Here is a 22,574-nt window from a genome sequence, read left to right on the forward strand (position 1 = left end):
AATAAGTAAGGATAAGTAAGAGTCAGGCAAAGAAATCAGGATAGTTCAGAGAGTCAATAAAAATAAGTCTTAAAGTATAAAACAGCCTCATGAACGGGAAGTAGGTGTGATGGGGAGGTGAGGTTGGAAGCATAGATAGTGACAAGATCATGGAGGTCCCAGCAAGCCAGGCTATGGAGTTAAGACTTGATGTTGGAGGTGAGAAGAAGGATGGGCAGAAGAAATCTAAGCAGACAAGTGAAACGGTCAGGTTTACATTTGAAACTGATCATTCTGGCTGCTACTTATAAGATGAAGTTGGGGATGTGGGCAGGGGTGGTAAGGCTAGAGACAGCACTGAGATAGTTGAAATGAAAGGGTCAAGTTAAATTTGGAATGGCTCATGCGCCCTCCCGATATAACTATCTAGAAGGCAAAGAAATTATTGAAGGAGTCACCAGGAGGACATGACCGCTGGTTGACCTACGAGTTGGACGCTGGCAACTGGAGGCTCCCCCCCGCCCACCCTGCCCGTCCTTGGAACGTGCATCCAGCTTGCCTTCCCCCCTCCCAGAGGGGGTTCCAAGGACGCAGCCTTGTGACAGTGATGTGGTGTGGAGAGCCATCTGGATTGTATATGTGACTGAAGGATTCTATATAAACTGTTAAGATTTGGCAGGCAAGTGTGGAGGTCCACTCCTCTTGTGGCCACCCAAGACAAGCCTTGTGTGTAAATTCCCTTGCCGATTCAACCTGCTACATACCAACCTGGAGTGGCCCACCTCCTTTTTCCATCTCCCCCAGCCCTCCAAGTATGGGTCTGGTTACACCCAGCCAAGGAGTTTGTGAACCAACGAAATAAAAGCCTGAATCTCAAGGGAGAAGTCAGGAATAGCAATAGATTTAGGCTCCATGAGCAAACGGATTAAAAAAGTGAGAGTGGATGATAATCCCAAGGAGAAAATATAGACAAAACAACAACAACAAGTTGGAACTTAACACTGGTTAAGACAGAGAAAGAGCCAGCTAAGAAGTGGGAGGCAGGTAGAAGAAACAGGGAGGGAAGCAAAAGGGAATTAAGTTTCAAGGAGGGTCTGTCCGCTCTATGGTAACACATGTAGCCCAGAGGTCTAGAAAGAGAAGCACTGATATATAGCATTGGCGGAGGTGGTATATTTCATTTTCTGAAATAAGCAAGGAGGTACATGTGGCGGGGAGGGAAAGGGAGAGGCAGGAATGTGTTGCCTGATGGCTTGAGTTTTCTCACTTCCCTGGAAACAAGACTACAGGAAATGAGTGTGGCCCGTAGACAATCTCTGTTCACATGAATGGGTGCCTGATGGCAAGTAGGGAGTAGAATCCAGTCTTAGGATTTCACCTATTTTCTACCACCCTAGACCAAGTGAAGCGCCTTTTCATCCTTACTTATCTCCCCCAAACAAAGCAGAGTGACAGTTTGGAACCCAGCACTTAAAAAAGGGGTTTACTTTAACCCAAAGTACGCGCTACCTCAGAGAGTCTCCTGCGTTACAGGATGCCATCGTCTCGCTGAGCATCCCCATCACGTGACTCAAAGGTCTGTTCGGTCCTTACAGGTCTGTCACACAATCTCTCTGCGTTCTAGGGAGGGAGCATGAAATGGAAATGAGAAGAGGTACAGGCATAAAAACTGCAGGTGAACGTGCATGTGTGTGAACTGCTTGAAAAATACCTCTTCGGCCACACCGGCCCCCTCCTCCTAGAGAGAAGTAGGGGCTGGGAAGGGGTTGAGGGAAGTGGTAGTTTGTTACAAAGTTTCCTGAAAGCTGTTAAGATGGGAAACTGAGGAATGATAAATTAAAGGCGTGTCAAGAATCAAGAGGTGAGCTGAAGCTGGAGACCAAGACTCTGTCATCTGTCCCCGTGTATTATTTCCTCGAGGGTGCCAGGGTAGGGATTTGTGGGATCCATTCAGGGGTAGTTTTGACAGCACCTGGGTCAGAGGCACCGGACACAGGCAGTCAGGATGCTGATAAACCCTGCAGTTTAGGCTGGGAAGGGAGGCAATGGCCTGAGGGCTAACAAGGACAATGAAACAAAAGAATAGATATTAGAGCATGTGAGGGTACGCAGGTACCGAGAAACAAGATGCCACAGTTGTAAAGAATGCTATAGGTTTAATTGTCTGCTGTAGTTAGTGTCTTTCTGGATGATGATGAAAACTCTAGAAAAGTCTGAGATTTCTACCCTTCCAGGCTCTACCTCACACTGATCAGTGGCAGGCAACTGAATTTCTTTTCTTTTTTTTTTTTTTTTAATTTTTTTTTTCAACGTTTATTTATTTTTGGGACAGAGAGAGACAGAGCATGAACGGGGGAGGAGCAGAGAGAGAGGGAGACACAGAATCGGAAACAGGCTCCAGGCTCTGAGCCATCAGCCCAGAGCCCGACGCGGGGCTCGAACTCCCGGACCGCGAGATCGTGACCTGGCTGAAGTCGGACGCTTAACCGACTGCGCCACCCAGGCGCCCCTCTTTTCTTTTTAAAAAATGTTTATTTATTATTGAGAAACAGAGACAGAACATGAGCGGGGGAGGGGCAGAGAGAGAGAGGGAGCCACAGGATCAGAAGCAGGCTCCAGGCTCCGAGCTGTCAACACAGAGCCTGATGCGGGGCTCGAACTCACAAACCGCGAGATTATGACCTGAGCCAAAGTCGGACGCTTAACCGACTAAGCCACCCAGGCACCCCTGGGCAACCGAATTTCTAAAAAATCACACTTACCCTTGTAACTGAGTTGATTTTAATAAATACCCATTTGCTTTTTCACACTTTTCATTCTAATAGAACTATCAAATTGCCACAGCTCTGGTAAAATTATCCCCCAACTGAACAGTTATGCTGTAGAGTTCTCTTGCTCGTCCTTCACCGCAGTTTTTCCTCCCCCATTGGGTCCATTCTATTCTTGGCCTACACAGAGGTCACTCTTTTCTCGTTTGGACTCTCAACAGTTTACACATTTTGTTAAGCTCTTACTATTTACAAGATATTTTACCAGGGACCGGTATAAATACTATCAGTCAAAAGAACAGCTAACACTTTTTGATTGCCCACAATTCTTTTTTTTTTTTTTAATGTTTATTCATTTTTGAGAGAGGAGGGGAGAGGGCACAAAGAGAGAGGGAGACACAGAATCTGAAGCAGGGCCCAGGCTCCAAGCCGTCAGCACAGAGCCCGATGCAGGGCTCGAACCCACGAACCATGAGATCATGACCTGAGCAGAAGTTGGATGCTTAACCGACTGTGCTACCCAGGTGTCCCAAGGGCCCACAGTTCTGCCAGGTACTTTATATGAACTAATTCATTTAATCTTCATGACACCCTGTACGTTGAATAGGAAGGTTATCTCCATTTTTGAACAGGTGGAGACCAGCTTAGGTTAAACAACTAGCCTGAGTCCACATAGGTAGTAGTAGGTAGTGTGATCAGGGATTGAAACCCAGCTACTTCTGATTCCAGACCTGTGCTCTCTGTCCTTCCGTGTCCCCACTTCCCCTGCCTCTGAGGAGATGTGCTCCCGTAGAGGAAGTGTATGCACAAGTAATGAATTTGATTTGGCAAGTGCCAACGAAAGGTCGTTTTCCTCTCCTTTCCTCACTGACTCTCTCAGATCTCTAATATTCTATTTTCCTAACCTACTTTTGAGTTTTATTAAAGTCTGACTTTGAGATTTACCTAAGTACATGGGCTTAGATAGGGGAAAATTAGCCCTCAACTACTTAATATGGAACGTATTTGTTCGAAACGGTATAGACTTCTCTATGAATACGCACAACCAAGCACCAGAACGTCTACTTCCAACACAAGATTTTCAGCGTTTTCACTTTATTCAGTCCAGACTCCCCATCCAACATACGACCCTCACCAGCTAATACTCTACCCTGCCTGCAGTCAGACGCGGGTCCTATTATGGCCTCTCCGTGTCCCAAACCGCCATGAAACTTAAGGACTTCTCCAATGACAACTAGTCCAGTCTGCAACACTCTTGGCTTGTGATCATGTATGAAGTGCCCTTCACTGGGGGACCGGCACGTTTGGGGAACAGTTGGTGCTGGCAAGCACCTGCAGCGCCTGGCTTCTATGGAGAGATGCACGGAGGGAGGGAGGAGCTAAAATCGGGAGACCTGGGTTCTGCTCCAGACAGTGCCGCTTACTGTCTTGGTACAAATCACTGCTAACCCCCGTTCGCCTGTCGGCAAAGGTGAACGGCTTTGACCAGATGTACTCGTGGGTTCCATCCACCTCTCGAAGTCGTGCTCACCAACGCTGGATCAGGGGGCCTGTGTCAGGATACCGGCCGTGCTACTCACAGACTACCGTGCGCGTCCTTGGGCCAGCTCCATAACGTCTCTGATTCAGATCCCTCATCTGATGACAGTATCTATTCGCCCCTTCTTCTTTCCCCCCTTTTAATGTGGCCTAACAGAACGCATGCGCTCACGGTCAATATCAGATCATCGGTATTATCATCACCCTGGGACTCACCCTGCCCCACGGGGAGCCCTACATCCTCTCCCTTCTCACTGTGAGCTTGGCTCAAGTCTCTAGGACGTGTTCGCTGGCTTTTGCTCTTCACCTTGGGCACCAGACGCTCTCAAACGTCCGGGGGAAGGCCGCAGCACCCCACCCCCTTAACGCCCGACCCTTCCGGCGAACCGCGACGCCCCCACGTCCTGCGGACTCCAGGTCCGACTGGACGCCGACGCCGCGAAAAAGGGTTCCGCTTGGAGTCGGGCGCGCTCGCTTCGCAGCACAAGCCCCGCCCGCCTGGAGTCTGTTGAGCCTTACGGGCACCCGGCGCGGCCGCCGCGCAGGAAGTGGGCTGGGCGGAGGGGGCGGGACTTCCAGGAGGAGGCGGCAAGTTTGAAAAGCGTCGACGGTTGTTGTCGGCCGACTTCTGCCTTCGCCTGCAGCACCTCCCGGGGCTCGCTGCTCTCCCGCGGGCGGCTGGCGCGGTAAGTGAACGCGAACGGACACGGGAGGACGGGAGGACGGGAGGACGGGAGGACTGGAGCCCGGACGCCGGGCCTGGCAGTGTTTTCGTTGCGCGCAGCGCTGGGGAGGAGGCCGGAGAAGCCAGCCCCCGGGAGGGGGGGGGCTCTTTGGATTTGGCGTTGGTCCCAGAAACAACCTAGGCTCCGTTCCTACGAAACGAACGAGTATCGTCTGGTGCCGCGTAGACTGTGTGAGAAGACACTTGAGCTGAAGCTGGCCATGTGCAGCTTGTATTTATATGTACTGTTAATCCACTTATTTAGAAGGCGGTAGGGTTGAGATGCTCATCAGCTTCCTGCAGATCTCCGTTGCTCACACATCGCTTACCCACAAAATCAAGAAAGGCAAACATACATACTTAACCCAAACGTCGAAGGGAAAGAGTCGTACATGTATGGCACTGTGCCTGCGTGGGACGATCCTTTTCTCTGAACGACTTCGGGAAACTTTTTACAGTACTTAATTTATTGAGGTTGAGAGTCATTTCGGTTTGTTTTTGTTTATCGCCTTTGCCTCCCGGAATTTTGACTTCCATGAACTAGTTTGTGTTAGCAAAACGAAGTGTGTACAATTTAAGAGGTATTCTGCCAACGTCTACTCGGCCCAACGTCTTTGGTGTTGCAAATACATAAGAAACCGGAGGGAGCATTAGCAGATAATCTCTGCTTCCTTGCTAAGCTCTCTGAGGGTCACTCTACATATATTATTAGGTCATTTGTATGCTTTATCCCAGGAGAGAGCTCAGACGGTGTAGGTGGGAGGCCTTTCCCCCCACCGGCCAAAAAAGAATCGGAACTGAAATTGAAATTGGAAATGGCAGATGATTCCAAAAAGAAGCACTGGGAGTTTGGGAAACACCTTGGAGGAGACCAACGTGAAACAGAAAAGTCATTGAGTTACTACATATTGGAAGGTTTCAGAAACCAACGCTAAAATTTGAATTTATGCCGTGGGTAGGGTAATTGAAGTATTTTTGTAACGATGTTACCTGAGGCATGTGATGTTTATAAGGGTTAATCTGATAACAGAGTGTGTAAGGCAGAGAGGAGAAGGATGTGCGACAATGATTATGAAGGTATTTTACACCTACTCTTTCTCTATCGTGACGATCTTTGATCCAGATGTAGCTTGTTGGTTTTTAAAGCTGTGACTTAGATGAAAATGTGGAATGTGTATTTATGCTGAAAAGGACACCTAATATGTAGGTGCGTCAGGATTTGGAGTCAGAAAGATGCGGGCTATGGAATGAAAGCTTGAATTTATGAAGGTCAGTGATGGCGAAGTGCAAATCCTCGCCTAAGGTTTCTCTAAGAAAAACATGGAGAAGTCCTGGCTTCATAAAAGTGGGTCACATTGGAGAAGTTCTGGGAGTTGTTAGTTGATTGTGGGTGTGTGTGTGAGAGTGTGTGTGTGTGTGTGTGTGTGTGTGTGAGAGAGAGAGAGAGAGAGAGACAGACAGACAGACAGACAGACAGTAAGTGCTACAGCGGTAGACCAGAGCAGCAGTGGCCAGGGTCAGTGTATTGATATGCTGCCCTCGGCAAACCATCTCTGGAGTCTCGTGTTCAGTTTAAGCATCAGATTTTAAGAAGACATTGACCACAAAATAGTTGGTTTTAGAGGAAAGTGAGTAGAACGGTAAAGTCTCCAAAGTAACGTTGTGTGAGGAGCGACTATACTTACATCATGCTTAACCTTAGAGAAGAGGTGGCTGAACAGGGACCACCATCTCTGGTCACGTAAACAGAGATGAACATGCTCTTTGTAGCTGCACTGACTGCAAAGAGGACCGGTGGGTGAAGGTTACAACGCACAGATTTCTGCACAGTCTGCCCAAGAGTTATCTAATCGTTAGAGCCATAGTGAAGTGGGAAGAAGTTGCCTTGAGAGTTAGTGAATTTTGTGATGTTTGCACGTGTTCAAGCAGAAGTGGGAAGTTACTTGCCAATCGTCTTTCAGATTGGCTTTCTACGTTTATCAGAGTTGAGGCAAATTACCGAAGCTGCTTTTTAACTGTAGTGTTCTAAGAAACATTAGGAACCTAAAGAATTGGGTGTCCAGAGTTGTGGGTCATTTCAGTTTGTTTGCAAAATTGAACATAGCCACACGGGATCTCCTGAGTTACGCTACTGCCTTACAGAGTGGGGGGTCCGTATGTAATAAACCGGGTGTTGTTAACTGAGTGGCCGAGGCAGGGGCTGCTCTCGGGTGCTCCTCCTGCTGTGTTACCACTACTGCTGTTCTCCTGGGCGCAGCTAGAAATACGAAGAAACTGAAAAAGCCTTGGCTTACCGGGGCTCCAAGTGTAGTGTCAGTTCTGTAAACACAATCCCAATACACTGTGGCAGGCGTTAGAACAGTTAAAGGCTCTAGGGCAGAGTTTCTTAACCTCGGCGGTATCGACAATCCGAGGGAATAAGTCTTTGCTGTGGGGGCTGCCCTGTGCATTAGGTTGTTCAGCAGCGTGCTGGCCCTCTGCCCATAGGTCCCAGTAGTGCCCCCACTCCAGTCCAGACAACCAAAGATGTCTTCAGACATTGACAGATGTCCCCCCACCGGGGGGGGGGTCGACATCGTGGGAACTACTGATCTAGGGGCACAGGCGGGAGTACCTCTGAGGGCCCTGAGGGGAAAGTGATTTTTGTTGTTGTTTTTAAAGTTCTCTTCTCCGGTGATTGGAATTCTATTCCTCCTGTATTGTTTCCCCTCTCTTCTTCCTATGTGCATCTTAAATCTTATTACCCGTCTCACTCTGTGTACGTTGCATAGAATGTAAGGTCAGAGTTCGGTTTTATTATGTGCCCTCTGTTGCTACTGTTTATATACAGCTTCTGCTGATAGGGTTGCCTCTGTATCTTGGTTTGAAGAATAATTCTCAGGACCAAACTTGTTAAACTCCATGCCCCCCAAATTTAAAAAAGAAAAAAAAAACATGCTTTTTCAGGTATATTCATGCAAAGTCCTCTTTCCCATATGAAAGAGAACAGCGTTAGGAAACTTAGAGAACGATGGTGCCATTTCAGAATAAAAGACATTTTAGTATCCGTATATCCACATTTATAATTCAGATGTATGATGTAGGATATTTATATATATGTCATTTGTGTTCTCTTACTGGGATGTTTGATGATCGTTATCACTACTATGAATATTCAACTTCGGCTTGTTAATTTTACTCCTGTTTTATCAGCTTCTGGATCAAGAGATCAGCTACTCTTGCCAGGTTACTGATCTTTGTTTTTCTTCCTTCAGACTCAGGCTAGCAGGACATTCCCAGGATGGAAACTCTGTCTTTCCCCAGATACAATGTAGCGGAGATTGTGATTCATATTCGCAACAAAATCTTAACAGGAGCTGATGGTAAAAACCTCTCCAAGAATGATCTTTATCCAAATCCAAAGGTAATATGTGATTTGCATGTGGGTGATGGCATTTAAATACAAATGAAACTACTTAGGTCTGCAGTGTTTGTGGAGAAGGGCATGTATGCTACCTTTTGATGTAAGCCAGTCATTTTAATCCAGAAGCAATCTCTCACTTCTTGTAACTTTAAAATAATGTTAAATCTGTATCTGGGGTGACTTCTACATTTCCATTAGGAATTCAATTCTTTAATATGGTAGTTTTCTTAAAAAAAAAAACAAACAACAAACCTTCTAAATCATAAGCGTATTAAAGTATATTAAATTTTTTATTATTATTGGAGTGGTGGTCTGAGTGCATTATTTATTGGTAGGGCTTGAAGGAACCTATTCCAGGTGGTTTCCAACCACAAAAAAATTGTTTAGAAACAATTCTCTTTGGAAGCTTGTAGATTAATTTTCTTGCATTGTGCCCCAAGGGGGGATTGAGTTGTTTTGACAGGCATCGTTCTTATTTCTTTAGTTATTAAATGCAAAAATGAACTATTTATGTGTCACAGAAAATCCCAGAGTCTCCTTCCATTTTCCTGTGTTGGTCTTGAAGTGATAACATAATAAAACCTGGTTTAATGATGTAGCACTCAAACTTTGTGATCTCAGTGCCTTTTTAATTCTCTAAAAGGGAATGAATAATCTCCCAATAAATGAACTTGTATATGGAACAGAACAGGTTCTACAGGCCAGCGTTTGGCAACTACTGTATTAGAAAACATTTAAAAAATCCCAGGCTACCCTGTTAAGTTTATACCTCCAAGGTCATGGTGTTCACTTAAACTGTTAACATCCCAGGAAACCTTAACATCTAGAGCATGAACTAAGTTTGCCCATGGTCTTTGTTTAAAAAATGAAAAGAAAACAGAACACCCCACACTCAGTGTGCTTTAATTTTTGCCACATGTCTGCAATCTGTTTTGAAAGACTAACCCTTCTTCCCTTCCCTAATGTGGATGGATTGCTTGGATTGGATTGGGTTGGATTGAATATACTTGCTCTCATTCTGTTCGGAAGCTTAGACAAATAATCTTATTCACCACTTACTACATCTGAACAGACTGATAAGTGTAGAAGTGTGTGAAAATTTGGAAAAATTGAATATTTCAAGGGCAATAGAGCCATTTTGTTTCTCTTTTCTTCTCTGCATCCAGTGGTGACAATATTGGATGGTGGCGATGATAGTGACACAGTGTTACAGTCACGCATCCGAGTGTGAACAGTTGTTTTTCTCTTGTAGCCCGAAGTCTTGAACATGATCTACATGCGAGCCTTGCAAATAGTGTATGGGATTCGACTGGAGCATTTTTACATGGTGGGTTTAAGATGAGGCAAAATTATGTTCTTTTGCTGTATTTCTCTCGTTCACATCGCATACTCGTTTCAGGATAAGAAGTTCTTGACTTTGTTTTTAACAAAGTCAAAGGCTTATGTAAAATTAATGTCACCCACAGAAGATCTTAGGCATAATAGTGGCTTATATTGATAGCCTTAGTAAGACAAGAACAGAAGGAAAAGACTTAAATGGCACAACTCCTCGACGCTGTGCAGGTATTCACAGACGTACAGACTGGTCTGCAGAGACAATAATGAACGACAGCGGAGCCTTCACAGATTCTGTTCTCTTCCGGGGCAGGACTCCCAAAATAGGGGAGAAGATATGCACTAAGATTGGGAAAAAATGAAATGAGGCAACTGAGCTTTTAGCAAATTAGATATTTCTAGTAGGAAAGGTCATTTTTCTTAATTTTGTCGTTGTTACATCTTCAGGGCATTATCTGAAGTTTTAACTAAAAATGTAGTATCTTTAGAATCTCACCAGTATGATTACATGTTGTTTAAAAATCAAAGGCTTTGCTGCTTATTTGCTATGAAATCTTGCTAAGGCTTAGTTTCTTTGTTTATAAAATAGGGTCTTGTAAAAATTAAAAAAAGAATATGTCCTAGCCTGTCCTAGGGTTCTTGTGAAAATTAAAAAAGAATATGTATAAAATGCTTAGCCTAGTTCCTGATATCTAATAAGTGCTAGCCTTACCCGTCCATTGTTTCATTCATTTGAAACATCTTTACTGAGCACCTGCTGTGAACCTAGCATTATAATATTAGCAACAACTCTAGTTTTGTGCTAGGATCTATATTGTTGGCTGAATTTTAAAATTTTTTAATGATAATAGGATTATTTTAATCTTAACTTATGATTAAAGTTATCTTGAGGTTGAAGATTTTTCTCGTTTTGTCTAATGAGTGTATAACTTAGATTTTGTGATGTGTCACATCTAGATGCCCGTGAACTCAGAAGTCATGTATCCACATATCATGGAAGGCTTCTTGCCAGTTAGCAATTTGTTTATTCATCTGTGAGTAAAGTGCTTTTATTTTCTTCGACTACCTACATTCACATGTGCATTACATTAAGCTTTCTTAATGACAGGGTTTCTTGGAGAAAGAATTTCTGTCATCTCCCTCTCCACTCCATCAGTACATTCAAAATTGCAGACTTTCCCCCGGATAGAACTAACTGCCTCCCTCTGTGGCACTTTCAATCCTGTTTGCGGTGGAAGTTTTGAGATGTTGTGAATCTAAAATTGTTGGGAGTGTTTTGGGTTCTTAAAGAGTCCTAGTACCTCTAAGTGTGTGTTGTTTATTAGAATTTATACCTTGGTATTTTATACCTTGGTATGGCATGAATACCCGTATAGTGTGCAGAAAACATAGGTTTCTGTACTGCAGGATTATGCACAGTAGTAGGCTTCTGACTTGGTCTTTTGACGTTGGGAAACATCTCCAGAGAGCTCTCTGAAAATGAAATGTTTATGTCCTATGGTTTGTATATAATTTACAATATTCTTTCTCTCCTTCGTCTTCAAGGGACTCCTTTCTGCCCATCTGTCGGGTGAATGACTTTGAGATTGCTGATATCCTATATCCAAGTAAGTGGGAATTTGAAACAGTTTTTAATATCTGACTTATCTCATATATTACCTTTCCATTAACAAATGTAAAAAAAAAAAAAAAAAACTAGGAAATTGGCTGTAGAAAGTGTATCCCATTCTTAAGGATGAATTTTTTCATATCCTATGACTGGACTTTTTTCTTTTGTAGATCTGCAGAAAAACTCTTTTCTTGATCTGTTTTTCTTAACTCCTTACATTTAAAAAACACTCTGTAAATTTGAAAATAAGCTTATGAGTAATATACAAGCTGTGATATTGCATAGCGGATTCTTCATACCAATTTTATCAAATGTAACAATTACTTTTTACCATGAAGAAAATATCTTTTGGCACTGCTAAGAATAGCCTTGATATTAGATTAAAATGTCAATTTCTCTTAACTATTTAAATGTCCTTAATTCGTTTGACTCTTTGATATATGTCCATTTACTTTTTAAAGTTTATTTATTTATTTTGAGAGAGAGAGAGAGAGAGAGAGAGAAAGAGAAAGAATCCCAAGCAGGCTCTGCAGTGTCAGTGCGAAGCCGGTGTGGGGCTTGAACCCAAGAACTGGGAGATCATGACCTGAGCTGTAGTCAGACGCTTAACCGGCCAATCCACCCAGGCACCCCTGACTCTTTGATATTTCTATGTCAAGTTATTTTATGTTGCAAGAGATTCAGTGTGCCATTTAAAACTGTGTTTTTTTCCTCTTTCTGATGTAATTTTCTGTTTTGTTTATCGATCTATAATTTACACAAAATAAAAATTCACCAATTTTAAATTATAATTAAGTGAATCTTAACAGGCGTATATAGTTGTATAGCCACTGCCACAGTCACGTATAGAGATTTCGATGACCCTGCGAGAGTTCTCTCAGGTCCTTTGCAGTTGGTTACTTCTGACCGATGCCCCTTCCCTTGCGACTGCTGGGCTGCTTTCTGTCACTGTAGTTTCTTGACTTTCCCAACATTTGATATAAATGAAATAATCTGTAGCCTTTTGCATTTGGCTTCCTCAATTTAGAATGCTTTTGAGATTCATCCATGTTAATTGTATTTACTAGTACTTTGTTTCTTTTTATTTTGGAATAATATTCTCTTGAAAGTATAAACCACAACTTATTTACCCAGTGATTTACTCAGGGACCAGTTGAGAGACATTCGAATTGTTTCCAATTTTTGGCCTTTAGGAACAAAGCTGCTCCGAACGTTAGGTTACAAGTCTTTGTAAGAACATGTGTTTTCATTTCTCCGGGTAAATACCTTGCGGCAGAAATGCTGGTTCACGGGGCAAATGCATACTTACTGTTTTAGGAAACTGCCAAAGCGTTCTCCAAAGTGGCTGTATCGTACCATCGGCAACGTCTGGTCATTTCAGTTGTTCCATATCCTCTCCTGACTTGCTTGGTATCAGAAATGTTTAATTTTGGCCATTTTAGTGGCTACGTAGTTTTATCTCATGGTTTTAATTTTCCTTTCCCTGATGACTAATAGCAACATGTGTTCATATACTTATTTGTTATCCATGTATCTTCTCTGGTGTAGTGTCTTTTTGAATCATTTGCTTGGGTTTGTTTGTTTAATTAATTAACTAATTTATGTTTTGAATTGTCTTACTGAATTGTAAGGCTTCTTCAGATATGAAAATACATAACTTACCAGATATGTATTATGCAAATATTTTCTGCCCATCTATTACTTGCCTTTTTAATTTTATAATAGTGTCTTTTGAAGAGCAAAATATATTTCCATTTTGAAGATTCTAATTGATCAATTTTTTCTTTTATGATTCATAAAACCAGTTTTTTGTGTGTACTATTAAAAAATCTTGGTTGCTAAGATTTACTCAGATATTTTGCCTTAAGCATATTATAGTTTTAGCTTTTACTATTTAATGCTTGAATTTTTATATATTGTGTAAAGTCAAGGTTCATATTTTTTCCTTTTTGCATATACTCATCAAATTATTCCAGCACCACTTGTTTAAAAGAGTATTCTTTTTTTTTTTTTTTTTTTTTAAAGTTTCTGTATTTACTTAGAGAGAGTGTGCAGGAGGGGCAGAGAGAATAAGAAAAAAAAGAGAGACTCCAAGCAGGCTCTGCACTGCCAGTGTGGAGCCCGATGCGGGGCTCAAACCCGCGAACTGTGAGATCATGACCTGAGTCGAAATGCTGAGTTGGACGCTTAACCGACTGAGCCACCCAGGCGCCCCTGAAAAGATTATTCTTTTCCCATGGAATTAACCTTAACACTTTTTGTAAAAAAATCAGTTGACCAAACACTGCACACCTATTAGAATAGGAAAAATCTGGAACACTGATAATATCAAATGATGGTGGTTTATTGCCAAACTCCTGAGCGAGCTTTGGTGTTTCCCCTTTTTAGGGAACTTATACACTTCATTTAAGTTGGCAATTTGTTAACATAAAGTTGTTCGTAATTTTCCTGTATCATTTTTAACAGTCTTTGGGCTCAGTAGTGAAGTCCCCTGTCTCATTCTAATATTTATCATTTCTTTTTCACTCTTGTTTTTCCCGGACCCGTCTGGCTAGAGGCTTATCAATTTTATCTTTTTGGAGAACCAGCCTTTGATTTCATTGATTTTTCTGTATTTTATTTCTGTTCTCTATTTTATTGGTTTCTGGGCTTATTGTTATTCCTTCTCTTCTCATGCTTTCTTTGGATTTGCTCTTTATTTTCCCACTTTTTTTTTGTTTTTTGTTTTTTTTTTTTAAGTCGAAGCTGAGGACATGAATGTGACAGCTTTCTTCTTTCCTAATACAGGTGTTTAGTGCTATAAATTTCCCTTTCGTCCTGCTTTAGCTGCATCCCACACACTGATGACAGGTTGTTTCTTCTGTGTGTATTGTGCGTGTGTGTGTGTGTGCACTCGTACACATGCACGTGTGCCTTTGGAGTGTAAATTTAAGCTTGTCTTCAACAGTCTGTCTTCCAAAGAGTAGTCCTGCGGACTTCTGCTTCTGGGGTTGAGGCCACATCCCTCCTGAGATACTTTTTGCCTTTGGCAGTTGTTCTGGGGTTATCATTGGACAAAGATCACTTTTTAATTCCTAATTTCAGTAGTTCTCAGACCACATATATAGCTGAATTCAAACCGGAAATCCCTATGGTAGTTGGCTCCGGGTTTAGAATTCTCAGTGTTTGTCTTCTTGCCAGAGATAAGGCTAAGAGACAGTGTTACCTGACATTTTCCTCACTGGCGTGAGAGATTTTCTTTCCCTAGTCTACCTTTCCACTAGACACGTCGCCTTCTAGCATCCCACGTCTTCTGGGGCCTCTCCATTCCAATTCCCAAGGCATTTGCAACTCTTCCTACATGAAAGTTCATAATCCAAACCACTTGCTTATTTAGTCTGGACTTATCTCTTTTAGTTCTCCTCCGTCTGGTTGCTTATAAGACTTTCTCCTTATTGTAAGTTTTTAGCAGTTCGATTATGATGTGCTTTTTGGGGCATTTCTCTTTGTCGTGTTCCCCCTGATCCAACTTAGATTTGCTCACTTCCTTGCCTATGTCTATAGTGTCTATCAAATTTGGAAAATATTCAGATATCTGTTATAAGTTTTTTCTGCCAGTTCTTTTGGTGGGGCTCCGATGACACATTTGTTATGCTACTTGATGTCTCTCGGCTCATAGATACTCTATTCATTTTTTTTCTCTGGCCTTGTAGATAGGTTTGATTGTCCTGTCTTCATTTTCACTAATATATCCATCTCTCAGGCCATTCTGCTGTTCATCCCATCTGGTGTATTTTTCATTTCAGATATTTTATTTTTTAAGTATAAAAGTTTGATTGGGCCTTTAAAAAGAAATTCTTCCCCGGGGCACCTAGGTGGCTCAGTCTCAGTTAAGCTTCACACTTCTGCTCAGGTCATGATCTCACGGTTCATGAGTTTGAGCCCCACATCAGGTTCTGTGCTGACAGCTTGGAGCCTGGAGCCTGCTTCCGATTCTGTCTGTCTGTCTCTCTCTCTCTCTCTCTCTCTCTGTCTCTCTGCAACTTTCCACCCCCCACCAACCCTGCTCACACTCTGTCTTCTCTCTCAAAAATAAATAAACATTAAAAAAAATTAAAACTCATCCCTTTATAATGCTGATGTGTTTCTCTGTGTTCCTGAACAAACGATATCTGTATAGAATAAAGGCTGTCAGGAAGATATTAGTTTGGAGAGGCCAAGGCCTCTAGAACTGGTAAATTCTGGTTGCCTTGGGCTCTCCAAACTCCACACTCTATCTCTGTGACTGAGCAGGACCTGTGAGTTCTGATGGTGTCCTTCCCTCCCCGCCTGAAAAGTCCCAAGTAGCAGGCTGGTGCATGAACAGGCTTCACTCATGCGTTTGTCTTGGGGACTGCTGTCCTGTGGTGCCTGTTGTCCGGTGTCTAAAATCTGTTGTTTCATATATTTTGTCTGGTTTCCTAGTTGTTTAAGATGGGAGAGTAAATCTGCTCCCTATCATTCTCTCTCAGCCAGAAATGATTTGCCCTTTTTTTTTCTTTTTTAGTTATTAATACAAAGATCATTCTGATCTTTATATTAGAGCGCATTTTTTTTGCACTTTGGCTAATTATAGCACATTCTCAGTTTTATTCTATAAACTGAGCCACGTATGTAGTGGGAGAGGATGAATTTTTATTTTCACATTGTCTCCAAGGTTTATTTAAGGAGTCTTGCTTTCTGTTTTAGAGGCAAAACGAACAAGTCGGTTTTTAAGTGGCATTATCAACTTTATCCACTTCAGAGAAGCGTGCCGTGAGACATACATGGAATTTCTTTGGCAATACGTAAGATTTAAATATATTTTGGGGTCACATAGCAGATCAGTAACATCATTTCTGAGCTACTAACCTGTTTTGAAATAGTTGTCGTGGGTATCTAATTGTCATATGGCTGTTAGAGCCCAATTTATTTTAACATTTATGTGAAGTTGAAGATTTTAATGATTGGAAAGCATCTATCAAAAGGAGATTTTCTTTGCTATTTGATCCTGTTAGGGAACTTTTGTTCCCTTTTGTTTTCTTCTTGGAGCTGAGGCTTCTTTTCCTATATTAGGAATTGTAAGGGAAGAGAAATAGTAACGAATCTGTCTGTTTTTATTTAATTAGATATTTGAGGTTTGTATTTGCTTTCTAAAAAATAGCCTAAAAGGATGTTCTGTTTATCAAGCTTGCCCAACATTGTGTTACAAGATTCAAGCCAAGTAAATCACTCTAACAGATGGAAACTCGTTTCGTCAACAATTTAGAGAATTTGGAAAGATTATGGGTCATCTGTGTGATTTGTTTCCATCTGTCCTCAGTGTGGGGTTATCATATTCTTAGAAGAATGCCAGAGGACCACCAGACAATTAGAACTAAGCTCCAGCTACACTGAGTGTATGTGTAAGTGCTTCCTTGCACAAATCACGTTAAGCTTATACTTCCTCAACATCACACACTCTCCAGAGCTTACACACGTATTTGCTAACACACACAGAAACATACAGTTTTGCTTGGCTGATTTCTCATTTTTTAAGCCACAGCTCAAACATCTGTTGGTTTTACGAAGCCCCGGGGACACTCCTCCCCAGCCGTTACCCACGTCGGGTTTGGGTGTCATTGTATCTAGTCCTGTAGCAGGTTGCTCTGCGGTCTTCCGTGCGTGTGTCTGACTCTTCAAGGAGCTACTTAAGTCCAAAGTGTAACTTCGTCTTCTTGGGTATTGTTCCTGGCACTTAGCGCAGTGCCTGCCTGTGGTAGGAACTTGGCATTTATGTGTGAACAAGAAAGTTTCCAGTTCATTCATCACGAATGCCTGTTCTCTCTTAAATTTCTTATTTCTGATGGTGAAAGACGAGGGGTAAGCATTCTGTGGTGTGAACCGGTAGATGTTTTTTTAAACACATCACTGTTTATATTGAAAAGCACTAATACAAAATTTGTTTTAACAGAAATCTTCTGTGGACAAAATGCACCAGTTGAATACTGCACACCAGGAGGCATTGATGAAACTGGAGAGACTTGAGTAAGTTGGAGATTTACGAATAAGTACGGCTTCGGGACGCAGAGTGAATCGCGGGTAGGACTTTGCAGTCCTGCGGTCCCCTTCAGGTCTCCCCCACTGCCCTCACTAAATAGCAGACGGTCTAAGTTTACCTGTTCTAAAAAGAAAAACTAGCTTTCCTTCTTTCTGACTCTTTGTACCTAATATATTCTTTAACTTTATCCTTGTGGTTAGTGAAATTAGCCTGAGATGTGTAAAGCCGTGAACTTACCTCCTAAATTGTGTCCGGAGTTACTAGTGTAGGGGACTAACTGGACTCTGTTCCTTAAGGTCTGTTAATTCTGGGCAAGTTTTACTCCTTCAACAGAGCTTTGTTTTGCTTCGTTGGTCAGCGGGGAGAGTCATTCAGGAGTTGTGATTTCTTGGCCAGGTACATAGACTTTGAGCAGAGGGATTTTTTTTTTTTTTATCCCTTCTGATTTCTTGACGGTTTTGAGTTGACCTGCTTCGGGGAGAACGTTCCTCACCTGTCTGTGTGTAGATGTAGAGACAGCCGGAAGCTGTGAAGTCTAGGGGTAGGAGGCAGGTAGTAAAATTTAACAGGTAAATTTGGCATGAGCCAAGGGAAAAGATGAGTAGCAAACCAGGAGCAGGTGTTTCCAGCATGTGCAGCAGAACGGCCCTGTCCCTAACGCAGCCTGATACACAGATGTACAAACCAGGAGCCAAAGGATGAGAGAATAATGGGCAAAGGTTGAAAACAGGATTTACGGAGGAATACGTGCAAATAGCCAGTTGAAAACATGTCAAGATTATTCAGCGCACTAGCAGCCAGGGAAGTGATAGCAAAAACCACAGTCCTAGACCGCGTCTCAAAACCGAAGTTGAGAGCCACGCGCAGGGCAGAGACCTTTACGTGGGCAAGTGCGGTTAGGAAGGACGGGCAGAGTAAAGGAATGCGGGATCCAGGAGAGAGAGGGGAGGAGAGCAGCCAGGCAGGAACCGGCACGAACAGAAAGGGATGTCCCGCCCCTCGTATCAGGAGCCGAGTTAGAAGGGGCGGGTATGAGTGCAGAGGAGTCCATCCATAGATTGGGTGGTGGGAGGCCGAAGGAGCCCATCTGATTTTTATTGTCCGTGTCGTAGAGGTCAGGTCATCTATTTTAAACCCCTGTCACGTGAAAGGATGAGAATTCAGAAACATGAAAACAGATAGTTTTTTGTTTCTTGTTTTTCCATCTGAGTTACTTGAGGACAGGGACGGTTTTGGCCTTGCGCAGTTAAGAACTTGATATGTGTCATTTTAATCTATTTTGCTACGTTCAGTTCTGTTCCAGTCGAAGAACAAGCAGAGTTCAAGCAGCTTTCAGATGATATCCAGGAGCTGCAGCAATCACTGAATCAAGAGTTTCGCCAGAAAACGGTATCAGCTGTGTTGACCGTAAAAATGAAACAGTCCCTTCATCTTATCAGCAAAAATGGGTTCATGTGGGAAGAGCAGAGAGTTGCAACTTGGTACACGTCAGCTGAGCACGAGCCGAGGGCTGGTCCGGCAAGGAGAGCGATGTTACTTTATGGAGAAGGAGGGGGTGGGGAGGGGCGACTTTGAAAGAAAGCCCACGGAAGAAAAGCCGAAGTCGAGGCTGCTGGTGGCTTCTCCTTGGCTGAGGGGCGCGGTGGTTGGGGGAGTTGATTCCCAGTGGGGATGCCATGAACCTCCTGCCGGCATTGGGCCTGCGGTCGCCGAGGCTTCCCGTAATTGACATGGAGTGGTGCGGGGTGAGGGCTCCCCCTCCTGGCCTCCGGACTCCATGTGAGCGAGGTCTCGTTTTATTTTCACGGCTGTTAGCTTAAAATTGAAAAACACCGCTTTTTTTTTTTTTGGTGGGTGTGGAGGGGTAAGGGCATGTTACTTCCAGTTGCTAAAGATACAGGGTACATTGCTGTGCCCACTTGGGCCCCTTAGAATGGATGTATACTTCTGTTGACCATGAGTTACTTACTCGTGTTGTCAGAGTTATACACTGTCTCGTTGACTAGGGTTTTTTAGGATTTCCCTTTTTCTACTCCCGCTGTTCCCAAACTGTCCCACGGCACCCTGGACACCACAGCGAACCCGCAGGGGTGCTTCAGGATATTTTAAAATTTCAAGGGAGACCGTGATAATCAGCATCTGCCATACCCTGCTTGAACCACCAGTTCAAGATAGTCCACAGTTCCAACAACTCACATTACCTTCCTTTCATATCTTTGTGAACCTGGGTTTTGACATTGGCCGTGCTAAAAAACCAGGACTACGTGAAAAAATCTCAGAACAGGAAATGAGAATGTCTGAGTCCAATCTGATTCCAAGATGTGTGCATTTGTGTGCAGTGTGCAACAGGTACTCACATCCAATTTGGGAGTAGTTGTGGTTATTTGAGAATAAAATAAACATCTTTTTCTTTCAATTTGTATATATTGCTTTTTCAAAGGGTTACTGAGTTGTTAGGACATAAGTACTTACGCACTTATTTGGACTTGACTGCTTAGTAGAGGAGCTGTTAGATATTTGTTCTGGAGCAGTGGTATCACAAATAGATAAGTTTGAGAATATATATTATGGTCTAATCCATTTAACTCCTCTTCTTTCTTACCTTTATTTTAGTGGCAAATTTAAATCTATTTTGAATCATTAGAGAAGAGTTGTTTGCTTTTTTTCCTTAGATAGTGCTACAAGACGGAAATTCCCAAAAGAAGTCAGAGATTTCAGAGAAAACCAAGCGTTTGGTAAGCTCCTTTTCACATAACTAGCCCTGAAGGTTTGCCTGTGTTGTGTGAGGAATGTTTGAACTGTGTGTGTTGTTACGGTCACGTGTTTCTCCCTTTTTCCTTAAACCGAAACTAATTGAACTTTTCTCAATTTAAATACAATAGCTGACTACTGTCAAAAAACGGAAACACAGAAATGTGTGAGGGAAGCGAAAATCACCTGAAAGCTCCCGCACAGTCTGAGATGTGTCCCAGATGACGCTTGTCTCTGCGGACAAGCGCGTGTGATTGTACACGGGGAATGCTAGACCCTTCACGCCTCACACCTGCCTGCTTTCACGTAACAAAAGAGTGTAGAGAGTTAGCACGTCACCGTCGATCCTCATCATCTTAACGGCTACCCATGGTTGTGCGTTGGACTACCGTAGATACTTCTAGGGTCCTGTTGATAGACGTCCGCTGGCTTCTAATTTTTCTGCGATTGGACAGCAGCGTGTACGTGCTACACACGTACGGGCGTCGATATTTGTGCACCTGCTGCCCTTCATCTTAGAATAAATTCCCACATGTAGGATTTCTGGGTGAAGGGGAACACACGTGTAAAATCGACCCACCGAGGGGCCCCTGGGTGGCTCAGTTGCTTGAGCCTCTGATTCTTGGTTTTGGCTCAGGTCGTGATCTCACGGTTTGTGAGTTCGAGCTCCGCGTCGGGCTCTGTGCTGACCGTGCGTAGCTTGCTTGAGATTCTGTCTCTCCCTCTCTCCTTCCCCTTCCCCTGCTCACTCTCTCTGTCTGTCTCTCAAACATAAATAAATAAACTTGAAAAAGTATTTAAAGTTGATCCACCTTGCTAAACTGACTTCTAAAAAGATATCAACTTGCATTCCTACTGATACAATATGAGTGTTCTTTTCCCTACAGCCTTGCCAAAATTGGATGTTTTTAGTTTGCTCTCTTTGTCACTTTTGTAGGAAAAAAAAACACCTCATTTTAATTTTGATTTTTTTTTGATTCTTAGTGATTTCGACATCTTGATTCAATGGATTACTGTTATTTCTTATTTTGTAAGCTATCTGCGTTCATTTCATTTCATTTTTTTTAATTTATTTTTTTAATGTTTACTTATTTTTGAGAGAGACAGAGCTCGAGAGGGGGAGGGGCAGAGAGAGAGGGAGACCCAGGATCCGAAGCAGGCTCCAGGCTCCGAGCTGTCAGCACAGAGCCCGACGCGGGGCTCGAACTCACAAACCGTGAGATCGTGACCTGAGCCAAAGTCGGGCGCTCAACCAACCGAGCCACGCGGGCACCCCGCTTATTTCATTTTTTTTTAAAGAAGATTTATGAGTTTGGGGTATGAACTATTTGTCTTTTAAATTCATCATTTTTTCCCCATGAGAAGGTTTATGTTTTCAATGTGGTAAAACGTATAGACATGGGCTTCATGGTTTGTGGCTTGAATTCTTTACGTAGAAAATACTGTCCCACTTCTCGTTTGTTTAATCCCACATTGTCTCCTTGTACTTTTATGGCTTCCCTGTTAACACTGACACTTTAGAGCCACCTGAAATTTACTTTGGTGGAACATGTTCCTTGTTTTTCTGTCACTCTTTTTATTAGCAAAGGCTTTTATCTGAGTAGTATTGGCTGTGGTTCAGTTTTATTATCCATTTCTTTCTGTCCCATTTAAAGCTACATTAAAGGGGCGCCTGGGTGGCTCCGTCGGTTAAGCGTCCGACTTCAGCCAGGTCACGATCTCGCGGTCCGTGAGTTCGAGCCCCACGTCGGGCTCTGGGCTGATGGCTCAGAGCCTGGAGCCTGTTTCCGATTCTGTGTCTCCCTCTCTCTCTGCCCCTCCCCCGTTCATGCTCTGTCTCTCTCTATCCCAAAAATAAATAAACGTTGAAAAAAAAAATTTAAAAAAAAATAAAGCTACATTAAAATAAAATCATTTTGTAATTATAATATCCAATCTAAGCTTTTTATAAAGGGACAAAATGTGATGAAAGTCAGTGTCAATTGTAAGGAAAGTGATCACGAGTTTTGTGGAGCATGAAGGAGCAGACAGTGGGGCGGTTTGCTCAAATAACAGACACATTGTTTCAAACCTTCAACTTTGGCCTCCCCGAGTTAGTTGGAAGAAAGGTGAGAGCATCTGTGGTCCTTTTTAGTTAAAAAAAATAACTTGTAGACAAGTTACACGAGCCATATAGTAGTACATTCCTGTTGTGAAATACTCAAATGGCATAACGTGTGTATCTTTATATACGCAGGGAGAGACCAGGGACAGCGAGTGAGACACAAAGCCCCTCTTCTCTGGGCCCGCTTACCCTGCAGGCCACACCCTCCCGTCCTTTTCCCTGACATGGTGTGCACCTGTGTAGAGGCATATGGTTGTCTTGCTTTTTCATTATTCTGCGTTCGTAGAAACTATTCTGTTTTGTGTTGTATGTTGATCTGTAATTG

At 42.9% G+C, this 22,574-nt stretch overlaps 1 protein-coding gene across 1 annotated transcript in view; it reads left to right on the forward strand.

Annotated features, from left to right (window-relative positions):
• The first annotated feature begins 4,888 nt into the window (after positions 1-4,888).
• The window catches only part of NUF2 (NUF2 component of NDC80 kinetochore complex), a 29,925-nt gene continuing 12,239 nt past the window's right edge, over positions 4,889-22,574 (forward strand). The window contains exons 1-9 of the mRNA XM_047076519.1: positions 4,889-4,972; positions 8,265-8,413; positions 9,666-9,740; positions 10,706-10,782; positions 11,294-11,355; positions 16,065-16,162; positions 17,308-17,381; positions 18,687-18,783; positions 20,067-20,129. Of these exons, the coding sequence (XP_046932475.1) occupies positions 8,291-8,413; positions 9,666-9,740; positions 10,706-10,782; positions 11,294-11,355; positions 16,065-16,162; positions 17,308-17,381; positions 18,687-18,783; positions 20,067-20,129 (669 nt within the window). The 5' untranslated portion in view covers positions 4,889-4,972; positions 8,265-8,290. The remainder of the gene's footprint in view (positions 4,973-8,264; positions 8,414-9,665; positions 9,741-10,705; positions 10,783-11,293; positions 11,356-16,064; positions 16,163-17,307; positions 17,382-18,686; positions 18,784-20,066; positions 20,130-22,574) is intronic.

This window comes from Lynx rufus, unplaced genomic scaffold (genome assembly GCF_022079265.1).
Source record: "Lynx rufus isolate CCGP_SWC_20201006 ecotype Redwood Valley unplaced genomic scaffold, mLynRuf1.p SCAF_15, whole genome shotgun sequence".
In the NCBI taxonomy this organism is placed as follows: domain Eukaryota; kingdom Metazoa; phylum Chordata; class Mammalia; order Carnivora; family Felidae; genus Lynx; species Lynx rufus.